This window comes from Castor canadensis, chromosome 5 (genome assembly GCF_047511655.1).
Source record: "Castor canadensis chromosome 5, mCasCan1.hap1v2, whole genome shotgun sequence".
NCBI lineage: Eukaryota > Metazoa > Chordata > Mammalia > Rodentia > Castoridae > Castor > Castor canadensis.
The window spans coordinates 5,671,399-5,694,687 of record NC_133390.1 but is presented as its reverse complement, the minus strand read 5'-3'; the positions used below and the strand labels follow the sequence as shown (position 1 = coordinate 5,694,687).

At 39.0% G+C, this 23,289-nt stretch overlaps 1 protein-coding gene across 2 annotated transcripts in view; it reads right to left on the bottom strand.

Annotated features, from left to right (window-relative positions):
- The window catches only part of Brwd1 (bromodomain and WD repeat domain containing 1), a 102,385-nt gene that overhangs the window by 4,922 nt on the left and 74,174 nt on the right, over positions 1 to 23,289 (bottom strand). For both annotated transcript variants that reach the window (XM_074072634.1, XM_074072632.1), the window contains 10 exons: positions 23,146 to 23,271; positions 21,413 to 21,482; positions 19,528 to 19,569; positions 17,774 to 17,920; positions 17,042 to 17,194; positions 13,554 to 13,720; positions 8,837 to 9,063; positions 6,816 to 6,983; positions 5,662 to 6,525; positions 3,926 to 4,837 (listed from right to left, as the gene is read on the bottom strand). In XM_074072634.1, coding sequence (XP_073928735.1) covers positions 3,926 to 4,837; positions 5,662 to 6,525; positions 6,816 to 6,983; positions 8,837 to 9,063; positions 13,554 to 13,720; positions 17,042 to 17,194; positions 17,774 to 17,920; positions 19,528 to 19,569; positions 21,413 to 21,482; positions 23,146 to 23,271 — 2,876 coding nt within the window. The remainder of the gene's footprint in view (positions 1 to 3,925; positions 4,838 to 5,661; positions 6,526 to 6,815; positions 6,984 to 8,836; positions 9,064 to 13,553; positions 13,721 to 17,041; positions 17,195 to 17,773; positions 17,921 to 19,527; positions 19,570 to 21,412; positions 21,483 to 23,145; positions 23,272 to 23,289) is intronic.

Here is a 23,289-nt window from a genome sequence, read left to right as displayed (position 1 = left end):
TACATCTGTATTTATGTATGTACGTTCCCAAATACCAGGATAAGACACAGACTTAAATTGTTCTGTTGCAATGTAAGGAGTTTTTGCTTTCTTTTTCCCTGGTACCCACAGCAGAAGCTGAGGGGTATCAGTTAAGAACAAGAGGTGGAAGGTTCTTTCTACAGTGCTTTGCTGCATTCCAACACACAAAAACAACTGCACTATGAATCCTAAACAAAGGAAAACTAGAGTATTTGGTGACAACTGCAAGGCACCTGATGAAGTTATATCCACTGGCCAGCTCTGGTCATTTCAGCTACAATAGGCCAAAGCAAAAAAGACCATTTTCTAGCCATTTAAATGTTACTTGAAAAATCAACACAGCAGAGTGGAATGAAAGACAAAATATATTTCACACAACCTTAACAATGTTTTTGCACTCTAATGCCATATAAACCCCTAAGTTTTCTTTCAGCTGACATAATCAAATTCAACTTGTACTCAGAAAGATTAAAACCCTTCCAATTTAGTTATTGGTTCAGTAAGGTTAGTAAGTCTGTGATAAATGTTCTAAAGAAGAAACACAAGGGAATGTAGTGTGCACCCCATGTTATCCTAATAAACAGTTAAAAGATTACCAACTAGTACAAAAGATTTAGTGACACTCAATTTCTGGACGGGGTGCAGTACTTCTGCGGGTTTGTTTTGCAGACCCTTTCGTCCATTTCCACTTCTAGGATTTAAAGTAACTTTTCTTAAAACATAAATTTTTCTCTCCATTTTCTTACTAAAAAAACCAGTTCCTCCTTTGGGCACAACTCTTACTACATAGAAGAAAATGTTTGTGTTGTAACAGAAGCTGACCACTAACTGCTATATTTTCCTTTCCAAGGGTATTAAATTAAGAAATGATCTCATCAGAGATTTTCTACTTTAAAAACAACCAAACATAGAAAGACCACCCTAGGAATTATCTGAAAATGGGATCAATTTTCCTTTTATTCATTAGTCACTACACATTGTCAGTACACCCTTTTTAAATAAGGAGGATATGGGCAAAAATACTTTTTAAACCTCACCTTTTAAACGTTTTAAATCTTTTTTTAATACACTTGGTAAAATTAATCTTTCAAAGTAAGTAAAGGTCAAATGTGAATACTTCAAAACCTTTTTTTTAAAAAAAACCAAAAAACATAGTGAATAAAATCATAGGACTTTGGACATATACAACCAGAGTGAAAAAAAAGTCTTTTTTTTTTTTTTCAAATACACCATTAAATTACTTCAAGTGCAATGGAAAGCTACAGCACTTCTTCTGGATCAGTTCACATTCATTTTGTAACCCTTTGTCTTTTTCTCAAGAAAAATACAGACTGATCCTAAACATTAAAGTACATCTGTGCATTAATCCCTGCGCATTTCACAAAAAGTAGAAAAAAGTCAAACATGTTCTAGTGCTCAATGTAAACATTTCAACTATTAATTGTTTATTAATTGTCCTTAATGGTACTTAGGAGTGTGTGTGTCACATATTCAAAGTTAACACAAAGAATAGCACCGTAACCAAAAAAACACCATACAAATGCTTTTCTTCACAGTCTTTGACTTTACTTCTGAAGTTGAGAAGCCACCACTGTCAACTACGCTGTTAAAGCCACAGACCCGTTCTTGATTTTTCTGATGAAAACAAAACACTGCTTCTGTACACAGGAGCCTAACCATTTTGGACAAAAAGAAAAATTAGTAACTGGATGACCAGCCACTTCATGACCAATTAATTCAGTCTGAAGAGTAAGAGCAGTTCTACTGGTGAAGCCCAAAAGGTCAAGTATTGTTTAACCAAAAGAATGTACTTATGAATGAATTTCAGATTTACTTATGGGTTTTCTCGAACTTTTTGCAGATGACCGTAAACATGGAGTCATAACCCTGAGAACAGATATAAAACAGAGAGGCTTAAAAAAAGTTTAAATAAATTAATGGATCTGTCAACTATCACCAGGCATCCTAGGAATTTTTTCAGGTCAACAAAGACAAGTATCCTGAATCAATCTTTCTTCTCTACACTTAACAGGAGCTTAGGAAAGAAAAGCATCACAGTTCTGACTAAGTGGTGGGACAAAACTCTTTCTAAGCCACCAGGTGCGAGGCAGGCACCCCGCATATCTCAACAGTAATGTCCAAAACCATCCTTTTCCCTTCCCATGTAAAATGGAACAGAGAACTAAAATGTAGGACACTTGAGAATACTCCAACGCTGACACCAGTCAGATGCTTTTGCTTATCTGCCACCTCAAGGAAACACAGAAAAGGGTTAATTTTGTCTAAAACCAAATATAACTAAGGCAAATAAATAACAAAGGGGTGGATACTGTAACATACCCTTTAACTACTAAAAATGTAAACCATTTCAGGGACAAAGAAGCTAGGAATGGCCACCTATACTGTTTGGAGCAGAATAACCCAGGAAGTAAAAATATTTGGCTCAAAAATATGTGTGCTATAGTACTCGGGATGATGTGATTTAAAAAAAATTTTTTCACGTCCTATGGATTCCAAAACTATTTTCTCATAAAACATGAGACTTTCTCGTATTTAGACTAGGGGACACTAATAACGACACGGTTAGATGCCCCAGCAAAGAACGCTTGAGATTGCACCTGGCAACAGTTCAGCTGAGAGATGGAGAATGGCATTTAACTAGTTTTCTATACAATAACGATTTGCAATTGCACTCTGAAGAAAACTCGACTCTACAACTCTAATCTACATATAACTTAAATACTCTTAGCCCTGTGCACTCTGTTAAAGAACACACTTTCCCTAAATCTAAGGCACGCCAACTCCTCTATTGCAGAGTAACATTATGGAAGAACAAGATTTTGGCTAAATCCCACACAAAGGAAACTAGGAGGTCTTGGACACCAGAAAAACTATGTAACATTTTGTTAGTGCACAAATTAAAGGAAAATGCTATGAGTGTCCCTTTGCTTCAGAGGTTTAAAGTATGCATTCAAAACATTAAAAATAATATACCAGCACTTTATAAACTCAAGTTCATAAAATAAAAGTGATCGTGTGTTCCTTAAAAAGAAAGAAAAAGAGAAACAAAGACCCAACAGCATTTGGAAAGAAAAAGTAGAAACCACTTCGATAAAAACGACCAAGTCTGGGTTAATGCATTCTGCTCTCGCAGACAGAGAAAAGTGACAGGTACCTTGCCTACTAATCATGGTCATACTTCCCATGATTAGAACGTCAGTATGCACATAACATCTATAAAGAACTTGTAAACATAGGCCTTGTGAAGTCCTTCTCCTACAGGGCAGGGGTTAGAAACTACCACCTCTGGACAAACTGGGAAAATAACTGCATGACACGTGCTATCATTAAAGTAATGCTCACTGGTTTGATAACCAAGATGTCTAGTGTTTAACAGATTTCAAAACTCTTCTTATATGTAATCAAATACTGTCAAAGTAGGTCTGCCCCCAAAATGAAGCATATTTTGGCACCTGTGCTGAATGCTGCTACAAAAACCAGCAAGTGCAAATAAAAATAACAGTCATGATTTAGTCACATTCATAACTTTTCATAGAAAAATATAAATATATTCCCTGAATTGTAAGACAACTAATTTTATCAGCCAGCTTTCGCCATAAATTCCAGTCCATTTCGTCTTTAAATGAGCTGGCTTTCTCTCAAGGTCATAAGGTGCAATCGTTGAACTCTAGCACATTCTCTAAGCTCCTATCATCATCCCCATCGTGGTATCTCACCGTCCTTCTACCCTGATTTCTCGTTTTTATCTTTGAACGGCGAAGAGCTCGTCTAGATTTTGCATAGTTCAAGTCCTCCCAGTCATTGTCATCCACACTTAGTCTAGGACGCTTTCTCCGTCTTTGACGCCGCACAGTTTTAGATACGGTCGTTGTACAAGTTTTACCTTTTCTAACTACTTTTGCTTTCCCTTTCGCTCTCCTCCTCTTGGTTTTTGTATTATCAGCACACTCAATATCTGATTCAGTTATGGATCCCCCATCTGTTGATTTGGGACTGGTGTCAGGTCTACACTTTGAACTCCCAGTTCTGTCAGGTATTTTCACATTTTCTACTTCAGAATGCAACCTTTTCCTTCTTCCTTCCATCTCTGCTGTTGCCTGTGGGTCATGAATCACTTTTGTCTTACTGAAAGGAGCCTTTCCATATGTCCTGAGTCTTCTGCCATTCCATCTGCGAAGCCCGTAATTCAGATCTTCTTCAAAGTTATTCTCTATGGTAGCTTTTTGTGCCAAAGTTGACTCAGAAGACAATCTAACCTTATTCCCTGAAACATGACTTTTCAAATTTTCTTCTGAAGGCCCAACAGAGAACCTTTTTGTTTTAGAAGGTACATCTGTGCTATGACTGCTGGCACGCCTATCATTAGGCTTTGCATCCAAAACAACTTCAGAGTCCGACTCTTCGTTTGAAGACTGGCTAATACTTTTTGCACTGCCTTCTGAGTCAGGCTCAGGGGGCTGATCTTCACAGGCATTCTGTTCATTTGGCACTTCACAGTTGACACCTTTCTCACCATCATGCAGTATCCTCTTAGTTGTGGAACAAACAAAATGGAGGGCTTTTTTCCTTTTCCATTTGCTTCGAGTGCACACATTTTCTGAACTGACATCTTCTACGTCACTCATGAGCTTCGCCTGATTGGCAGTCGCAGTTGCACTGCTTCGAGTAATCCTGAGGAGACCTGTATTGGCGTTCGATGATGTCCTAATCACCTTTGAATTGTTCTCTGAGTCACTGGAACAGACCCTTTTCCTGGAAACTTTCCTGCTTTGTCCACTGTCTTGTGACGTAGAATCTAAAAATTAAGAGCATCCTTTTAACCTTTGATAAATAGCAATTAATTGTAAAGCAATTATTAAATGTTCAACATTTGAAACAACTTAAATGCAGAATTCTTGTTAGCCTGGAGGGAGATGGCAGTGAATGGTATGGTCCATACCTCTTAGTACTTTATGCCTCAGAACCATTTCCAAGTGCAGCACACTCACACTCTTAAAGCTTACATTAACATGAATGCAGGCTGAACTGGGTAACACTGCACTAAGGTATGCAAACCTTAAATCAATCCACATATACCAGGAATAGATCTTAATTCAGTAGTTATTTCATCACTCTGTGCTCCAGATAATACTATAAAATAGACAACCTCAGAAAAGATAGAAAACTTTTTTTTTATGGTTAGCAAAGTATTTAGGAAACCTTCCTGATAGAAACAGCTCAGTAAGTCTCAGTAGCAGCCGTCACTATCACTGACCATTTACCCTGTCCCACCATCACTCCCTGGCTTATTAATATGCTTGACTCTGCTGTTCTCAAACTCATCTCCAGCCCAATAGACCCCTCACCAATATGAAAAGTGAAATCTTTAATGGAAACAGTTAAGGCCAAGGCTGGCTTCCTCTTAGATGAATACGATGAACTGAGTATATGCAATAAACAGGTACATGTAGGCATGAGAACTCAAAGAATGAAGAGAAAAGTTGACAAAGCATGGGGTAAACAGAAAGAGCAAAGAGAAGCTTCAAGAGGAAGGAAAAAAAAAAAGAATGTAAGAATATACGCACCAGGGAAAGGACAGTGAAATTAAATCAATGAGCCAAAGTAAGTGTTTTGAATTACCGTGTAGTTTTTCTTCTGTTTTGCCATCATCTGAATCTAAACCGGTTTCAGGTACATGATCTGACAAACACAGAGGCACAGCAACAGGCTCACACTTCACACTCCCTGACCCTGGGCTCATTTCCATTTTGTGACACCCAACATCATCTTCTCCATCTTGTTCTTCAGAGTCTTCTGAGTCACTCAAAATCTTGGCTTTTTTAAAGAGATTCGCGTTCTTGCGAATCGTACTGCTGCCTGGCTCAGAGTCTGCTTCCTCTGAGATATTCTCTGCCTGGAGTTTCTGCCCAGATGTGGAAGGACCAGCAGTTCTGTTGTGTCCATGATCTGAATCGTGACTTTGTGACTCTTCCTCCGAAGACTCTAGTTTGAGAAGTTTTGTCTTAGAAGTTGCTAGAATATGGGACTTAGAACCATTAGCATGCCAAGTTCTCCGGGTTACCCGCAAATCACTTTCTGACTCTGAGTCTCCATTTTCAGATTCATTGACCATACTCTGGGCAGCATGAGAACTAGACACTGGCAATGGTTGATTTTGGTCTTTTAGCTCTTCTTCAATGTCTGACTTGAGGCTCTGATCATCTTCAGAATTGTGCAATAACTTTTTTCTGGCCACAGCAGAAGCATTGCGATGAGGCAGCTTCCGCCCAGAGCATGCACTTTCAGAGCTGGAGTTGTCCTCTACATCACTCATTAGTTTTATCTTATTGGCAGCCACGGCAGCACACTTCCGGAGGACTTTTCGGTTACTGCCAGCTCTCACTTTTAGAATTTCACCTGTGTCCAATGAATTGTTATCAGAATCACTTAAATAGACTCTCTTTCGAGTGGCTTTTCTGCCACATCCATTTTCTAAAACAGGACCTAGAAATAAAGTAACAATAAATTAGAAAGGTTCTTTTAATTTCAGCATTTTTTTCTTGAGATGTTATGCCATGTAGCCCCTGCTCACCTCGAACTCATGCTTCAGCCTCTACTGTGCCACGACACCCACCTATTACTTCAACAATTTTTCAATGAACATTATTTTTGTAATTTTCCCTATTTTTAATGCCAAAATTGGTATCTTTCACAAATCTAAGAAGCCTAACAAACATTTAGTGACATGTAGATGTATTAAACAATAATCCACTCACTGTTACTGAGTAGCTCACCCATTTTTCTCTGAGCAGCTCTGGTTCTGGTCACCCTGAGATTGCTGTTTCTGGACAGCCCACCACGCAAGGAGGACTCACGAGCTCTTGCATGCTCTTGGCTTTCCTCTGAACTATCGGAAGCTGAAGAGGATGTAGAGGTAGCTAAGGAATCTTCCGTTCCACTTTCTAAAAGAAAGTGAAAAGAGGTAAACTACACATATTCTATCTCTATGCATATAAGTTTTCAGAACATACTAAAAACACTCTTAAAATACAATGTTTTTTAAATGCTACCTCAAAGAAAAGCTGGTAAAAAAATTTTATAGTAAAAGATATATAATCAGTAGTGCAAATCAAGTTTGTGTTCATATTTCTAAGTTTTTTGGAAAATAATTTTGAAAATTTTGTAGACAAATTTCCATTTAAAAACTTAATTAAACCACTAACTATTTCCTCCTATGGTCAGACAGGCATTTCTTAGGTCTTTGTCTCTAGTACTTCTTCCTGACAATGTAGTTGTACCACACATGTACTCAGCTCAAAAAGGTCATTTCTTTGTGCTCTACAGACATACAGAAACACAAAGGGGGCAAGGAGTGGAACAGGACATCATTTAAACAGCACAAGAAACTTTTCTTACTATTCTGCGTCATGAGTGCATGCATCAGTGATGGAAGCACACGAGAGGATCTTGGGCCAGGCGCCAGTGTTTCATGCCTGTAATCCTAGCTGCTCAGGAGGACTGAGGCTCAAAGCCAACAATAGGCAAATAGTTCACAATTCTATCTCAAAATAAATAAATAAATAAAAATAAAACCGCATCACAAAAAAGGGCTGGTAGACTGGCTCAAGTGCTAAGAGCATCTGCCAGCAAATGAGACTGAGTTCAAACCCCAGTGCCACACCCCCAAAAAGACAGGCACTCCAAATTGTCCTGTTCCTTCATCCATTTCTTACAAGGCTATCACCTATTCTAATGAACAGAATTTTCATCAAAATGTGTAGGGACAAATTGTTAACCAGGCTAACCTGGGTTCATAACCATCCTAACTCTGACACCAAACCGTGTTTCCTCCTTTCAGACTGTTGTTTGCCCACCTCGCCTGCTCCTACTCAACGCCTCCCCTGACCGCCTGGCTCCGTTTCCAGACTCTCCCACTCTCCTGCACAGTGCTGCCAAATCGGGGTCTTCCTGAGAGAGAAATCTTCATCACCAATTCCCTCATTCCACAAGGACTCGATTAAGAGTCCAGACTCATCTGCAAGTTGACAGCCTCTAAAATGTTAACCTGTTAACCCTTGCCTTCTGCCATCCCCAAATGCAGTGCTTCATATGCAAACTGAATCCTTCTTTTCTTCCAAGCTTTTTCTCCCTGCTCCCTGCCAGACAAGTGCTCCCTTATCCCAAGTCCCAGTGTCAACCACTTCAGCACACTTGCACGTTTCTCCACAAATTCTTGCCATTGTTGGAAGACAATGTGGCAACATCAACATGTGCTACCTTCTCCTTAGCATTTTCCCACAATTCACTCGTCCCACAACTGTATCTGCACACGTATTTCTCACTACCATTTACGGAGTATGGGATAAAAGGGCATACGAGGAAGCATTAAATGTAATAGTAATACATACTGTCATCATGAGCCCTGAAACCACTCGGTGCAATGCACAAGCACACAAGGCCTACAGCCTCACTTACACCATGCTAAGAAAGGGTTATCTGCAATGGCGGAAATGGTTTAGAGTTTAAGAACCTTTGAACTTATGTCACTATCAGTACCTTTTATTAAAGACAAAAATGTCAAATTTTGCACACCAAGTATAAGAAACATTTATATCACATTATTTAACTGAAGGATTCAAATTTTCATTAAAATGTGGTTATGCCATTTGCAAAGCACAGTTCTTATCAAGCATTGTAATTGTTCTATGTTTATTACTTTTGTCTTCTCTTTAAATTTTAAGTTCCTTCTATGCCAAGGCCATGTTCTCCTGTTTTCCTGAGCCCATATTAACTAGCACAATGCTCTGTTTCTCACCGGAAAGCACAGAACCACGCCTTAGAGCTCGAGGTCGATTTCTTCTTATTCTTTCTGATGACTCCGCAGAGTCTGAAGAGTCGCCGGAAGTCACCCCTGAAGAGGTCCCAGCACTTGTCTTGTGAGTTGCAGAAGAAACTGCCCTGCTCGAGGTAGACTGAGGAGGAGAATCTGCCAATTCAGGAATAACTTTGGCCTGAGATTTTAACCGCCTCTGCCTGATATTTCTGATCAAAGATGTGAACAAAAGAAAAACTTAATAAAACAAAGGAAACTGGTTCAGAGAATACCTACATAAAAGTATATTATTTCCCTTCTTTTTAAAGTAGGACTGAGGTTTGAACTCAGGGCTTTACACTTTGCAAACCAAGTGCTGTTCACTTGAGCCACACACCTCCATCCTGTCCCATTTTGCTCTAGCTATTTTGAAGATGGGGGTCTCGTCTCGTGAACTATTTGCCTGGGCTGGCCTCAAACTATGATTCTCCCGATCTCAGTCTTCTGAGCAGCTAGGATTATAAGCATGAGCCACTGGTGCCCAGCTAAAAATATGTTATTTCTTATTCTGAGAATAATTTTAGGATCAAGATATTAAAACATTCACTATTAGTATCTTATTCTAGTATGGATTACTGGTTATATTTCCTTTTGTTAAACATGGCAGTTTTATTCAAAGTTAAGAGTAATGAACAAAGATTCAAGTAACAGTCACATGTTGAACACCTTAGGTTCTTGAATTAAATGTTAAGAGGAACCAACATTTAAGCAGTAACAGGCATTCATTTATATTATGAATTTCAGCCTAGACACGACACAACTTCCTAATCTCGTTACATGTTTCTAAAGACAACACAGAAAAGCAAAAACCAACAAAACCTGAATAGACAGGAAAGATTTTTTTTTTTAAAAAAGACCAGAACTAGTTTTTACCCCCAGACCAAACTACACCTAAAGACCCAATCCTTATACATTACAGGGAATGAGAATGGACATCTAAGACAGGTTACAAATCTGGGTAATATTCATTCATTCATGCATTATTTTCCTTTAAAACAAAAAGAGAAACAGCCTTTTAAATAGCATCTAGATGTCCAAGCTTAAAGATGATCACAATCCCCAGCCCATCCCTTTTTGTGTTGGGTATTTTCATTTTATGCGTGAACTGGCCTGGACAGTGATCCTATTTGCTTCCCCACATAGCTGGGATGACAACTATGCCCCACCATATCCAGCCCTGGATGAAATGGGGTCTCATGAACGTTTTGCCAGGGCTGGCCTCAAACTGTCAACTTCTGCCTCCCAAATAGCTGGGATTACAGGCTTGAGCCACTGTGCCAGCCCTACTGTTGAGACACGATCTCATTCATAGCTCAGAAAAGCTAGAACTCACAACGTAGCCTGGACTGCCCTCAACTTGCCACTCTCTTGCTCTCTCAGCCTCTGCTCATAATATAGGTGCATCCTGATACCCAGCTATAATCAATTCTTTAAATCACCAAGTGGTTAAATAATAATAAAAGCCAAACGAGTTACAACAAATCTTGAACTGCCGTCAATATTGAAGGAAAATCAATAAATAAGCACAAAAAGAAAAAAACTCTTAAGATTTGCTTTTGGGGGATGGTACTGGGGTTTAAACTCAGGGCCTCACGCTTGCTGTGCAGGCACTTTTACCTTGCTAGCCAGCCCCATAATCTTGATTTTTTTTTTTTAACCATAAGACAAAATTATAGTATCAAGAGTAAACGATTTCTTCCCTTTCTATACTACATCATTCTAAAGTGTTAGCTTTTTCCCTGGTACAAAGAGAAAAATAGAGCTTTTTCAATTTAAAAAAATAAAATAAAATCCATACAAAAACAGATGAATTCTGTTAAAATCGACATTTTTCAATAAATAAATTTAAATGACTGAAAAATATTCCAGATTAAAAAGGACCAAGCAAATACAGCAACTAAATGCAATGGCTGCCATCAGCTTGGACTGGAGCTAGATGGAGGGGGAACCGCCCTGGTGACACTCCTGAGTCAGTTACAGACAGAACAAAGACAACTGAGTCTCGACTTTGAGTGTGATTCTTAGCAAATGCACAGTATTTGTGTTCACGGTAAAGGAACATGATACTTCTCAATAACACAAGAGAAAACAATACACCAATACACATAATAAACCATTCGTGTGTTATCCGATGAAATTTCAGGCAATGATGGGCCATGTACAACAGTGGTCCCTTAACTCTGCATTCCCTATGATGGCGTGACCATCGTTCACAAAGGTGCACTCTGCAATGTCATAAACAACCAAATCGCGTCTGAAGACATACTTCTCACACTGCACCCTAACCACTGTGCGCTATGTGACCATATTAAAGCAAATGAGGCAAAGTGCAAACTGGGAAACAGAAGTAAAGCATGTACAGGAACTCTGAATTATTCTTGCAGATTTTTTTTCTGTAATACTGAAGTCATTTCACAATGAAAAGTTGTTTTTGCTTTTTTTTTTTTTTAAAAAGGAGAGGAAAGGGAAGTCTTACCTGACACTCTGCATGGAACATACATATTTGAATTACAAGCTGCAAAGCTGCTGAAGAGGATTAAGTCATTCACTTAAGAGAACGTGTGTCTTAATGTGCTCCCTTTAAGTGTGAAGGGACAGGGTGTCAATCACCAAAACCTCTCATCACCCCAAAAACCAAAGCAGTCTAAAGAAAATCAAAACCACGTACTTAGGACAACTACCAAACCTAGGGAAGAGCAGTGTGGTCCACAGCATTATCAATGAGCTTGCTGGAAGACAGACAGAGATCCCCTCCCCCATTCTTGGGCAGGAAAGGGCAGACACCGTGCTTACTCAGAAGTTCACAGAAAATTTTCTGACCACCAAGCTATGTTGACTGATGCAAGGAAGACATCCAAGAACCAAGATCAAAAGTAAAAAGCAGGGGTAGGGGGATACTAGGGGTAGGCAAAGACTTCAGTGGCTGCACACTACAGGGAAGGCTCTCTACAGATTAGTCCAGGAAAGTCACTCAACAAAAAATAAAACCAGAAACCACCATCAGTGAGGAGTAAGAATCAGAATTCATAGTTGCAAAGCATGCTCCAGTGGCGCAATCGGTTAGCGCGATACTTATGAAGAATTCACAGATGCTACACTGTATCAGCAATAAACACTAGAGAGATGTTTCCAGAGTTGCCCCATTATCTCACTTAACATGTACCCTTCTCAACAAAAAGTGATATACACAGGAACAGGAAATGGCAGGCCCTTCATAGGAAGAAAAAAGGATTCAGTAGAAACTGTCTCCCAGAGGACCCATGTCAGACTTGGTTTAACAAATACTGATATTTAAATCCATTATTATAAAAATAGTCAAAGAACCAAAGGAAGCCATGTTTAGAGAACTAAAGAAAATTAGAATAATGATTCATCAAATAGGAATTATCAATAGTGACATTATAAAAACAAACCAAATACAAATTCTAGAGTTGAAAAAGAGAGCAAATAAAATACATATTCACTAGGTAGACCCAGCAGCAGAGTCCACGTGAGACACCATTACTTGTATCAACATAGATGTAATTTGGAGTCCCAAAAGAAGGAAAAGGGCAGAAAAAAAATTTTTTAAATAATGGCTGAAAACCTCCAAAATTTGATAAAAACAAAATCCTACACCTCCACAAAGCTGGATAGAGTGCAAGTAGGATATACTCAAAGGAATCCAAACTTACACCCACCATGGCCAGCAGAAAGATAAAGGACCAAGAAAAAAAAACAACTCAGTATGTACGAGAGAGAACTTAGTAAGATTAACAGCGAACTACTTTTTAGAAATGGGCAGAGAGATAAAGCATTCAAAATTCTGACAGGTAAAGTGACAACTAAAAATTCTAGGTGTGGATCAATTGGTAGAGGAACTTCCTAGCAAACATGAGGCCCTAAGTTCCAACTCCAGAACTTACAAAGTAAATTCTATATGCATCAAAACCATTCTTCAATAATGAAGGTAAATTAAAGACATTGCCAGGTAAGCTAGGACAAGGATGTGCTACTAGAATGTTAGCCTTACAAAGAATTTTAGAGGAAGTCTTCAGACTGGGAAGGAAAAAAAAAAGCAATCTGAGACCAGAGGACACCTCATGTCTTTCAAAAGTAGAAATAATAAACACATAGGTATATTTAAATATATAGCTTAAAAGATAACTGTGTAAGATATGACATATAAAGATGTGCTTTGTATGACAATGATTTTGTATGAAAAGATAAATATTTTGTTAAATCTGTAATTTTCATTAAATGCTTAAAAGTTTAAAAATTTTCAAGTGAGTGAAATTCTATACTGACAGAAATGCACTCAGGTAGTAAAAGCCCATGATTTAGTCTTTTCTGAATGCACAGAACTCTAAACACATTAAGAACTTTCAGCATCATTAAATCAAAGTATCATGGATGGTCTTAAGTGAAAAATCAACTGCCGGGCACAGTGGCTCGAATCTGTAATCCTAACTACCTGGCAGGCTGAGATCACAAGGACAGCAGTCCAAGCCAGCCTGAGCAAAAAGCAAGACCTTATCTCAAGAAAAACCAGACCACAAGGGCTAGAGCAGTGGCCAGCCCCAGTGGTACAGCACCTGTGTAGCAAGCAGGAAGCCCTGAGATCAAACCCCAGTACCACCAAAACAAAACCTTCATACAAAGTGTACCATAACCAATTCACCTGATACTTCTGTTAGTCTGAAAGACACCATTACGATTTTGCTTTTGCTTGAATCTCTGGCTTCGTCGAAGTTTTTCATTGAATTTTTGACCAATTTTAAAATCAGAGGAGATTTTCTTCATCTTTTCTTCAAATAAGGCAGACAATCTCAAGGTCATACTGTAAATCTGCAAGGATATGAGAGTAAAACGAGAATCATATAGTATCTAAAAAGTACTTTTAGAAACTACCACCAGGCTGTTTCCAATGCTTCCTAACACGGATTGCTACTTGCTTCCAATCCACTGCTTCAGTGACACCTGCAGTACCAACACACCTCCCAGATGGCAAAAAAGGTTTTAACCAAGTCATGGTTGGTTTGAAAGCTGTCACCTAGGCAGCAAAAGAGCAGTGCCTGTTGAAACTGGGAGAACCAAACATTTTTACACCAGGCTCTATTTGCAATTTGCCTCTGCTGTACCTGGCTCTACAGATGAATGAATTACAAAGAAAAGGATACCTTGTATCCAGTACAGGAAAATATACCCTCATCTTTCATGCACAGGAGAGGTTATATTTAACAATTTTTATCATTAACATCAAATCTTTTAACTTCTTTAACATTGGTGTAAGTCCTTCTGTAAACAACTTCTGGTTCTTAAGTCTAATGTCCAAAAGTTTAGTATATCAGTCTTACATGACAGTAGGCGGGGAGGTATTCCAACAGCAGAAAACTTTTAAAAATGTAATAGTATGTAAGATATGTGAGGTCTCATGTTTCTGATATATATACACACACATCAAAAAGTCAGTGTCAAAAATCTGTCACCACACTTCAGCACTGAAGTATTTTGACAATTATATCCAGTACTGTATAACTGCTTTCTTTCCTTTGGCACCTGAATACTAGCTTAAGTCACCAACTTTAACAAGATCATTCCCTGTCTAAATCATTTTTGAGTTTGAAACCTCTGATTTATCTTAATTCTCACTATTTTCAGGCTTTCTCTGTATTTGAATTGAAAATCAGCATAACAACAATGGGTGCTGAAGTGAAGGCCAGGGAGACGTGCCAAAGAGCATTTATGAAAAGTCACAGCTAGCATCACACGCAATGGAGAAAGCCCAGGATATTTTTCACCCTAAAACCAGGAAATAAGACAGGATGCCTACTCAGCACTGCTATTCAACACTGCACAGTAGTCCCTGATTTCCAGTGACCATGACCTAAAAACATGGATGGTAAATTCCAGAGATAAGCTCCCCCAACATTTCTGTGCTGCTCCATTTTGAGTCTCACAAGGGGATCTCATGTGGCCCTACATCACTCCGCCTGGGAAGGAGTCATCTCTCTGCCCACGGCACCCACACTGCAGATGCTGCCTGCCGATGGCGGTTCAGGGACCACATGCACACAACCTTTATAAAGTATGCTGAAATAACTGTTCTGTATTATCACTGGTTATTACTGCTAATCTCTCACTGTGCCTAATTTATAACTATATTTTGTCATTGTTATCTCTATTCACAGATGACATCTTAAAAATATAGAAATTCCCAAAGAATCCAGAGAAAAGCCATGAGGGCTGATAAGTGAATTTAATGAAATCAGAGTACAAGATCAATATGCAAGATGAGTTATTTTGCATATCAGCAATGAAAACTCAAAAGCAGTTTCTCTTGAAAACACATCTAAAATAAAATAGCAATAAATTTAAACAAGGAGGCATAAAACTTGTTCACCAAAACTGAAAAACACTGCTGGAAGACACTAAAGCAAGCCTAAATAAATGGGGGAGAGGGGATGAGGGAGAAAGACAGAGGGAGGCAAATCTAATTAAGATACATTATAAGCATGTATGTAAATGTCACAATGAACCCACACACACAATTAAATATACACTAATAAAAAATTGCAAAAAAAAGAGCCTAAATAGAAAGACATTCCATGTTCAGAGATAGATTAAATATTGTCAAGAGGTCAACAACACACTATTCAAAGCAATCTACACATTCAATACAACTCATAACAAAATTAGAACAAGTTCTTGCAGAAATAGAAAAGCCAGTCCTCAAACTACAAAGGTCTCCAAGCAGCCAAAACCAAAAAAAAAAACAAAATTGAGGACTCACACCTGGTCATTTCAAAGATTACTAAGAACACCAAGGCTGGGTGCAGTGACTCACGTCTGTAATTCCAGCTACTTGGAAGGCAGAAATTGGAGGACTGTTGTCCAGACAATTGAAACTCTATCTCAAAAAAACAAAACAAAACAAAACAAAAAGGGTTGGGGGACCAGGCACCAGTGGCTCATGCCCATAATCCTTGCTCCTTGAGAGGCTGAGACTGGGAAGACTGTGGTTCAAAGTTATCTGGAGAGCACCTGCAAACCCCCACACCAGTAAGATTGTTACCAAGCTATGTTACTGGTAGGTAGACATATCCCAGTAGAGTAGAAGTGAGCTTTCAGAAATGAACTAACAGTGGAGTCATTTTCAACAAAGGTGCCATGTTTACTCAATGGGGGAAGAATACTCTTCACCACATGGTGGTGAAACAACTGGATTCCTACAAGGAAAAATGACCGGGTTTAAAATCTCAGGGCTTCGCACTTGCTAGCCTGAGCTCTATGGCATGAGTTGCATCTCCAGCCCTTTTGGCTGTTATTTTGGAGACAGGGTCTCACTTTTGCCAGGCCCGCCCTGGCTGCCATACCCTTCATTTTACGCTTCCCATCACACTGGAGTAGGCAGGCAGGCACCACCACACCCAGCTAATGGCTGAGATAAGAGTCACACACTAGATTGTGCCGAACTCAGCCTTTTAAGTAACTAGGATTACAGCCATGAGCCACTAGCGCCCATCTCTGTATTTTTCTTTTTTTTTGTTTTGCAGTACTGGGGAGTGAACCCAGCCGGGGCATCACAGTTGCTAGGTGAGCACTCTCACATTGGAACTAAGCCCCTAGTCCTTGTGTTTGTACTTGTTCATTAAATAGGGTTTCACTAACTTTCCCCAGGTTTGTCTCAAACTCTTAATCTTCCTGCTTTGGCCTCCCAAATAGCTGGGATTACATCTGCATACCACCATGCCCAGCTGTCACTTACATTCTTAAATATCAAGCTAGCTTGGGTGTCATTTCTTCAGATCTGAAACATCACTGTGTGGCCAGCATCTCACCCTCCTTAAGAGTTTCCTTTTAACCACTTTTAATATTCGTTCAGCCTCTGTCAATGTTTCAAGTAACCTATATTACAAGAAACAGACTCTCCTCCTTCTATGTATCACATTGTCCACTTTCTCCTGGTACCTTAATTCTTCTTTCTACTCTTGAGCAGAAAACTTTAGGAGATCATGATAAACATCAATTGTTGTAAGGCAAAAACTGTAGCTATTTGGGCAGTGGCAAAAGCTTTGTTCATTATAGTCTTCACTATTCATTTATCTTTAATGTTTCAACCTCTTCCTACAACTGAGAAAATATTTAATGAATCACTGTAAAAGTTACCTTTGATCTTTTGTTTGGTGTGTATGCCTTTGCATTGCTAAATATCAGCCGGATATCTTTGCAAAATTCCAAAGGGCTGTGGTAATTCCCCGCTTCTAGAGTTTCCCGTACTGTTCCAAAATCCATTGGTGTATCTATAATATCTCTGTAATCCTAGGGTTTAAAAGTAGTAATTCAGAGTTGAACTTCTGGCTTTTAAACATATAATTGCACAGATCTCTAAAATATTCAAAATCACAAGAGGAAGAGAAAAAAGCTAGAAGGTTCTTAAGGGTTAGCAATGTTTAAAACAGATCCAAATACAAAGGAAAGGTAGAAAGAAATATGTCAAAATATTCATGGCTCTTGGTAGTGGGCATGGAATTTAATTTCCTGCTTCCCCTCTTCAGTAATTGCCAGGCTTCCAACGTAGATCTGTGTTATAAGCTTTCTTTTTTCTTCCCCTTTTTGGGGAATATTAAAGGAACCCTCTCCAAGTGAAATTTTTCTCATTTATAATTTTTCTAGTACTGAGCCTACACAGACAACAGATAACCATGTTAAGACTGCTTAACTAAGTCTAAATTCTTAAATGAGTTACAAGAACATCTATAATCCTACAGCTAAATTAGGGGTAAGAGAATATCGTTCATGTAAAGCCTAGATATCTTTAAGGTAGCTGAAAAATCTCTGCCCTAATCTCCTCTCCAGAAAACAAGAGAATCCGCAAACATTCCAACAGTGGAAACTTACTGGATATTCAACCAAATCGACAGGTTGCCGAAAAGGCTCAGAGTCTTCACACTGAAAAATTAAGTTCACTAGCTCCTTACACTGTTTCTTCCAACTGTTTTCAATGTAGTTGGCAGCTCTGCTGCTCCTTTTTTTCCAATCGTGAACCTGAAAACACATTCATCATGTTAAAATTCTTTTTTTTTCCTTTTTTTTTTTTTAATTTGGGGGGGGTGCGGTACATGGATATCACATCATCATGTGTGGTCTTGATGTAAAATGCAACTGAGCTCTTTACTGTTGTTAAGTGTTGCTTCAGATGGTTTTCCAGTTGGAGAAACTCACATTTCTATGAAAATCCAATTGTGTCACATGTTGCTCTGGATACATTTCTCCAGAATAAAGTATAAAAACTAGCCATTTAATAAATTTTGATATAACCTGTCTAGTTGAGAAAAATTACAAGTTTAGCTATGCTCCAACAAGGGCACATTATTCACTACAAAGCTATTCCACCAACTCTCTCCTAAGTGTACAAAATGTGTTTCCAAAGAAACACATCATGCTGCATCACACTGGATAACCTAACAAGCAAGCAAGTCCACATCCAAATCCTCAGAACCTGTGTTGCACTACATGGGAGGGGTGCTTTATAGATGTAACTAAGGACATGGACTGTATAAAGTCGGCAGTTCTTTCTGGATTCATCACATGGGCCAATCACAACGGTCTTTGCAAGAGGGGAGCTGAAGGTTAGTCAGAGACTCAGGTGTGGCTGTGGAAGAAGAGCCCACAAGCCATGGAACTGAGGCATGGAATACCCCCAGAGCTTGCAGCCAGACCAACACCAGGATTTCAGCCCAGTGAGACCCACAGCAAATGTCTAAATCCACTAATATACAATGCCATCCATTAGTCATTGCATAAGCCACTACAGGTGTCATTTGCTGCAAAGAAGTGCAAATACGAGAACTCTCGAGACAGCGTCATGAAGATGACACGATGAGGGAATTCCAGGTCTAACCTCTCTACACTATAGGGCAAACATACGGGAAAGAAAATTTGTATTTGTTTTTTAAAATGCTCAAATTTAAGGAGCATTTGGTGAAATTTAAAACCCCCCCGGATTAAGATTCTGTAACCATTTTCTTATGAAGAACCTTTTAGTTAACCTATTACTTTAAAACTTAGAACCTAATGACACTTCTTTATAATCACCCAATTCCCTAAACTCATTCTATGCAGACATTGCTGTCCCTCACCACCCCCCCTCAATGCTCATCTTCCCAACAAATCCCCACTTTAAAAAAGATTTAGTCACCAAATCCCAGTTAATTTTCCCTAAAAAGACCGAACTGCCTTCCCCTTTCCTTCATACTAAGCAAACACTGCCCTTAACCAGGTCCCTATCAACACGCTACACTCACATTCAACTCCAAATTCATCACCCACACACACACCTTATCATTCGAATTGTATTCCTCTGTTTCGGCTGCTTTTAAGTGACATCTTTAAGTTTTAGCATCGCCACAGTCTGCTTCTAGGGCAACGAGCAGACGCATTACACTCCACTCATGCCACTGGCTTCTGCCTTTGTGGCTGTTTTGCTTGGTTTTTGCAGCCCTGTCTCACTCCCTTCTCACTCTGAGAAATAGCAACCCACATTAAACACCTCCTACTTATCCAATTTAGTGATTTCTCTACTTTGAAAAAACAAAACCTAAAATCTTAAAGCACACACAAAACCACAAAACCCAACTACGCAGGTAACTTACTCTCCTTCTTCCTGAAGATGTTTTAGGAAGATCACTGTTGTCCTAGGAATAAAATCAGAGTACCGTCAGCACTAAGATCCTCATTAGAAATGTAATTAATAAAAGACATCTTACCAGCTTTGTTACACACTATTAACAAGTTCCTAAAAGGCAGAATTTCAGAGGCTTTACACAGCTAGGCCTCAAAATATCAACCATTCTCAATAAATCTTTCTCATGTTCCCTCAGAACATGCACCAATTCCAAGGTTCAAAAATACAGTAATAAAATACTTGAAATACAAAGATCTGAAATAATAAATATTAAAAAGCACAGAAGTTTGAAATACAAAAATGTGAAGCTGCTTTATGCATTTCCTATACTCAAAATGTACAAGTGTACTTAATGTTTTTGGTGGTACATGCTATTTGAACTCAGGGCCTCACACTTGGTAGGCAAGTAACTCCCTAACAGTTTTTGCTCCAGTTAATTCTCTGAGTAGTGCCTCACATATCTGACTGGGTCAGCCAGAACCATAATTCTATTTATGCCTGCAGCATGGCTAGGATGACAGGCCTGGGCCACCATGTGCAGCTTATTTGTTGAGATGGTCTGGACTGGCCACGAACCCTGATCCTCCATTCTCCACTTCCAGAATAGCTGGGATTACAGAAGTAATCCCAGAGCCGAACCACAATTTACATTTCTTATTTCTAATACCCCAGAAACCTAGTCTCCTATACTTCCTGGATTTTATATTCGATACATTTCTGTTCCCTGAATCACATACTGATACATTCATTTTTTTGTTTTCATATGTTAGAAAAAAAACAGCAAACTATGGTAAGAGTTTGTACAGAAATTATTTTATTGCCTTTAAAGAACATCCTTAACAGGTATGATAGCTCATACCTGTAATCCTAGATCCTGATAAGGCAGCGATCAGGAAGATGGTAGGTTCAAGGCCAGCCGAGGCACAAAGTTTACAACACCCTATCTCAGCCAATACAAAGTTGGTAAATAGGAGGGTCACGGTCCAGACAAAACAGAGCATAAAGTGAGACCGAGCTCCAAAAAAGAAAAAGAAAAGAATTGGGGGTGTGGCTCAGCTGGCACAGTGGCAGTGACCAGGGAGGGGAGCTGAAGGGAGGAAGGGAGGAGGAAAAGAGGGCATCCATCCTGCAACTCCATACCAGCACTGTTGCCACCTGTCCATACACTTACACATCAGTACCATCCTCAGTAAAGGATGTTTGAATGTTTGCGCACTCTGAGCAGTGAAGCCTCAGCCCTATGTACCTTAGGTATTTTTCAAATAGGGTCTCTCTTGCTTTAAGCTGGAGGTCAGCCTTGGACCACACCACAATTCTCTTAGCTATGCCTCCCTTGCTGCTGGGATTACAGGTATTCACCACTATTCCCAGCCTTCATTAATTCTTAATTATGATTAAATGCAAAAATCACATATTTGTTTTATGAAAAAATAGTTACATGGTACTTTTTTCTTTTGTGAGACAGTGTCTCACTATGTAGCCTAGGCTGGTCTCAAACTTTCTATCCTTCCGCCTCAAGTCTCCCAAATGGTGGAATTACAGGCACGCACCACTACCCCCAGCTTACTAGGATGTTTTATAACATATCTTTCACTAGCTAGAATTTGGAAAGAAAAATATTCCACACCTCAAATTACTCATGTATTTTAACGATATCGAACGCTGGTTTAACAAATTACCCTCAGTGAACATCCAGATAATTCAAAAATATAATTCTTTATTAAATGTCCTATTTTCACAGCTTATTGAAATACAACAAAATTTGATGCTAGGTAACCAACATTCTCTACTTTACTCGCTTTTACATTGTCATTTGGTAACAAAAGTAATGATAAAATTGAGAAACTCCGTACCAGATCGTCTGCATGCTCCTCATTTTCCGACATATGAGTTAGTTCTGAAATATCTGTACAATCTTGATTCCTAAAAGCAAACACTCACATTAACAGCAGGCAGACCCAGTCACTGTTGCCAAGGACAAGAACTACAGCTCCCCAGCCTGTCTATGCTTCCTTGCAAACAGAATGACACTAGTTCTTGACCACCTCTCTGTGGAAGTAACTGGCAATGCTAACAACCTGGTTTCGAGTACTGATGGGATTTTTGTTGGTTTGTTTTGGTGGTATTGGGTTTGAACCCAGGGCCTGACACTTGCTAAACAGGTGGTCTCCCACTTGACTCACAACCTCAGTTCTGTTTTGCTTTAGTTATTTTTCAAGCAGGATCTCAAACTTTTGCCCAGGTCAGTCCCCAGACCATGATCCTCCCACAGACCTGGGACCACCATATCCAGCTTAGTGACCGAGACAGGGTCTCACTAACTTTGTGCTCAACCTGGCCTCAAATCTTGATCCTCCAGATTTCCTCCTGTAGAGTAACTGAGATTACAGGTCTGACCCATCACACCCAGCCTTTGGCATTTTTTAGTATGTAGAAAAATTAAGCTGGTATTCCAGAGTAAAACCCATGAATGGCCTCACTTAACTGAATGTATGACTGACTTTTCCTGTTTACACACAGTTAAACTGATTGAAATTAAAAGAAAAGGAAGTAGACACTAAAGCATCCACTTTAACCTCACTCACCACACGAGAGAAGAGTGAATGCTAGTGGAAGGATATCTAAGAAGAAGATGGCCAAAATGAGAGTGTGACATTGAAGTAGAAGACATGACTCCAGGAAAGGTACCTAAGTCTGAGTACCAAAGAAGGAGGACAGAATTAACCCAGGAGAGATGACAGAATCAGGCAGCCTCCAGTTTGGGACCAGATATAAAAAGTGATGGGCACAATCTATAAATATTTCTCCCCAGCATATGATTCTTTCTAAGAACTTTAGTAGCCATATGAGAGGGAAACTCAAGGACATAGGCCACAAAGACACTGAAGCTGGGTCATTTGTCAAGCGTCCTGCAGACTGCTCACGAAACTCTAAACAACTCCTGTCTCAAGATGCACAGCAGTTTTCACCCTATTCCAAGTCATTTCCCAATGCAAACGATATATGGATCCCTCATAACGAACACTTCCACAGGGCATAATCCAAGATGCATTAAAATTCAAACTCATCATGAGAAAACACCAGAAAGACCCAAACTAAATATGCTCTACAGAAAAAGTGACCAGCATTGAGAAAAACAGTGAGTTCAGGAAAAAAAGGGTGAGGAACATATTAAAGATGACAAGAAAACAAAATGCAAAGAGCACTGGGGTTCCAAGTTGCATCTTCAAACACAAAAGCATATTGGTATGAAAATTAGCAATATCTAAGTAAATTCTCCATGTTCTTATTCGATACCAAGGTTAGTTTTTTAAAACATTTTATAAATGTAATGTACTTTCATAAAACGTTAACAAAGGGGTCTGGATCAAGAGTACAACAACTGTGTACAGTATAAAATTACTTAAAGTTTTAAAAAGTAGAAAGAATTGAAAAAAACTGAACTTCTTATTCTTTTACTGAAGTTACAAGGGTGAGTATATAAAGTGAAACAGTAGACAGGTTTAATTTTGGGTAACAGAGAGAAACTTCTGACTTTAAGAGCACAATATGCAGTCACTTTGACACATACAATGAGATCACTTACTCAATAAATCGTAAAAGCTGGTCAGTTATCTTTTTAGCTGATCTTGCAATTACACTTTCAGGTTCGTTAAATGTTCGTGCATTATGCTCTATATATCGGACTTCCCATATTAATGCAGACAGCCTCCTTGAAAACAAAGTAGAT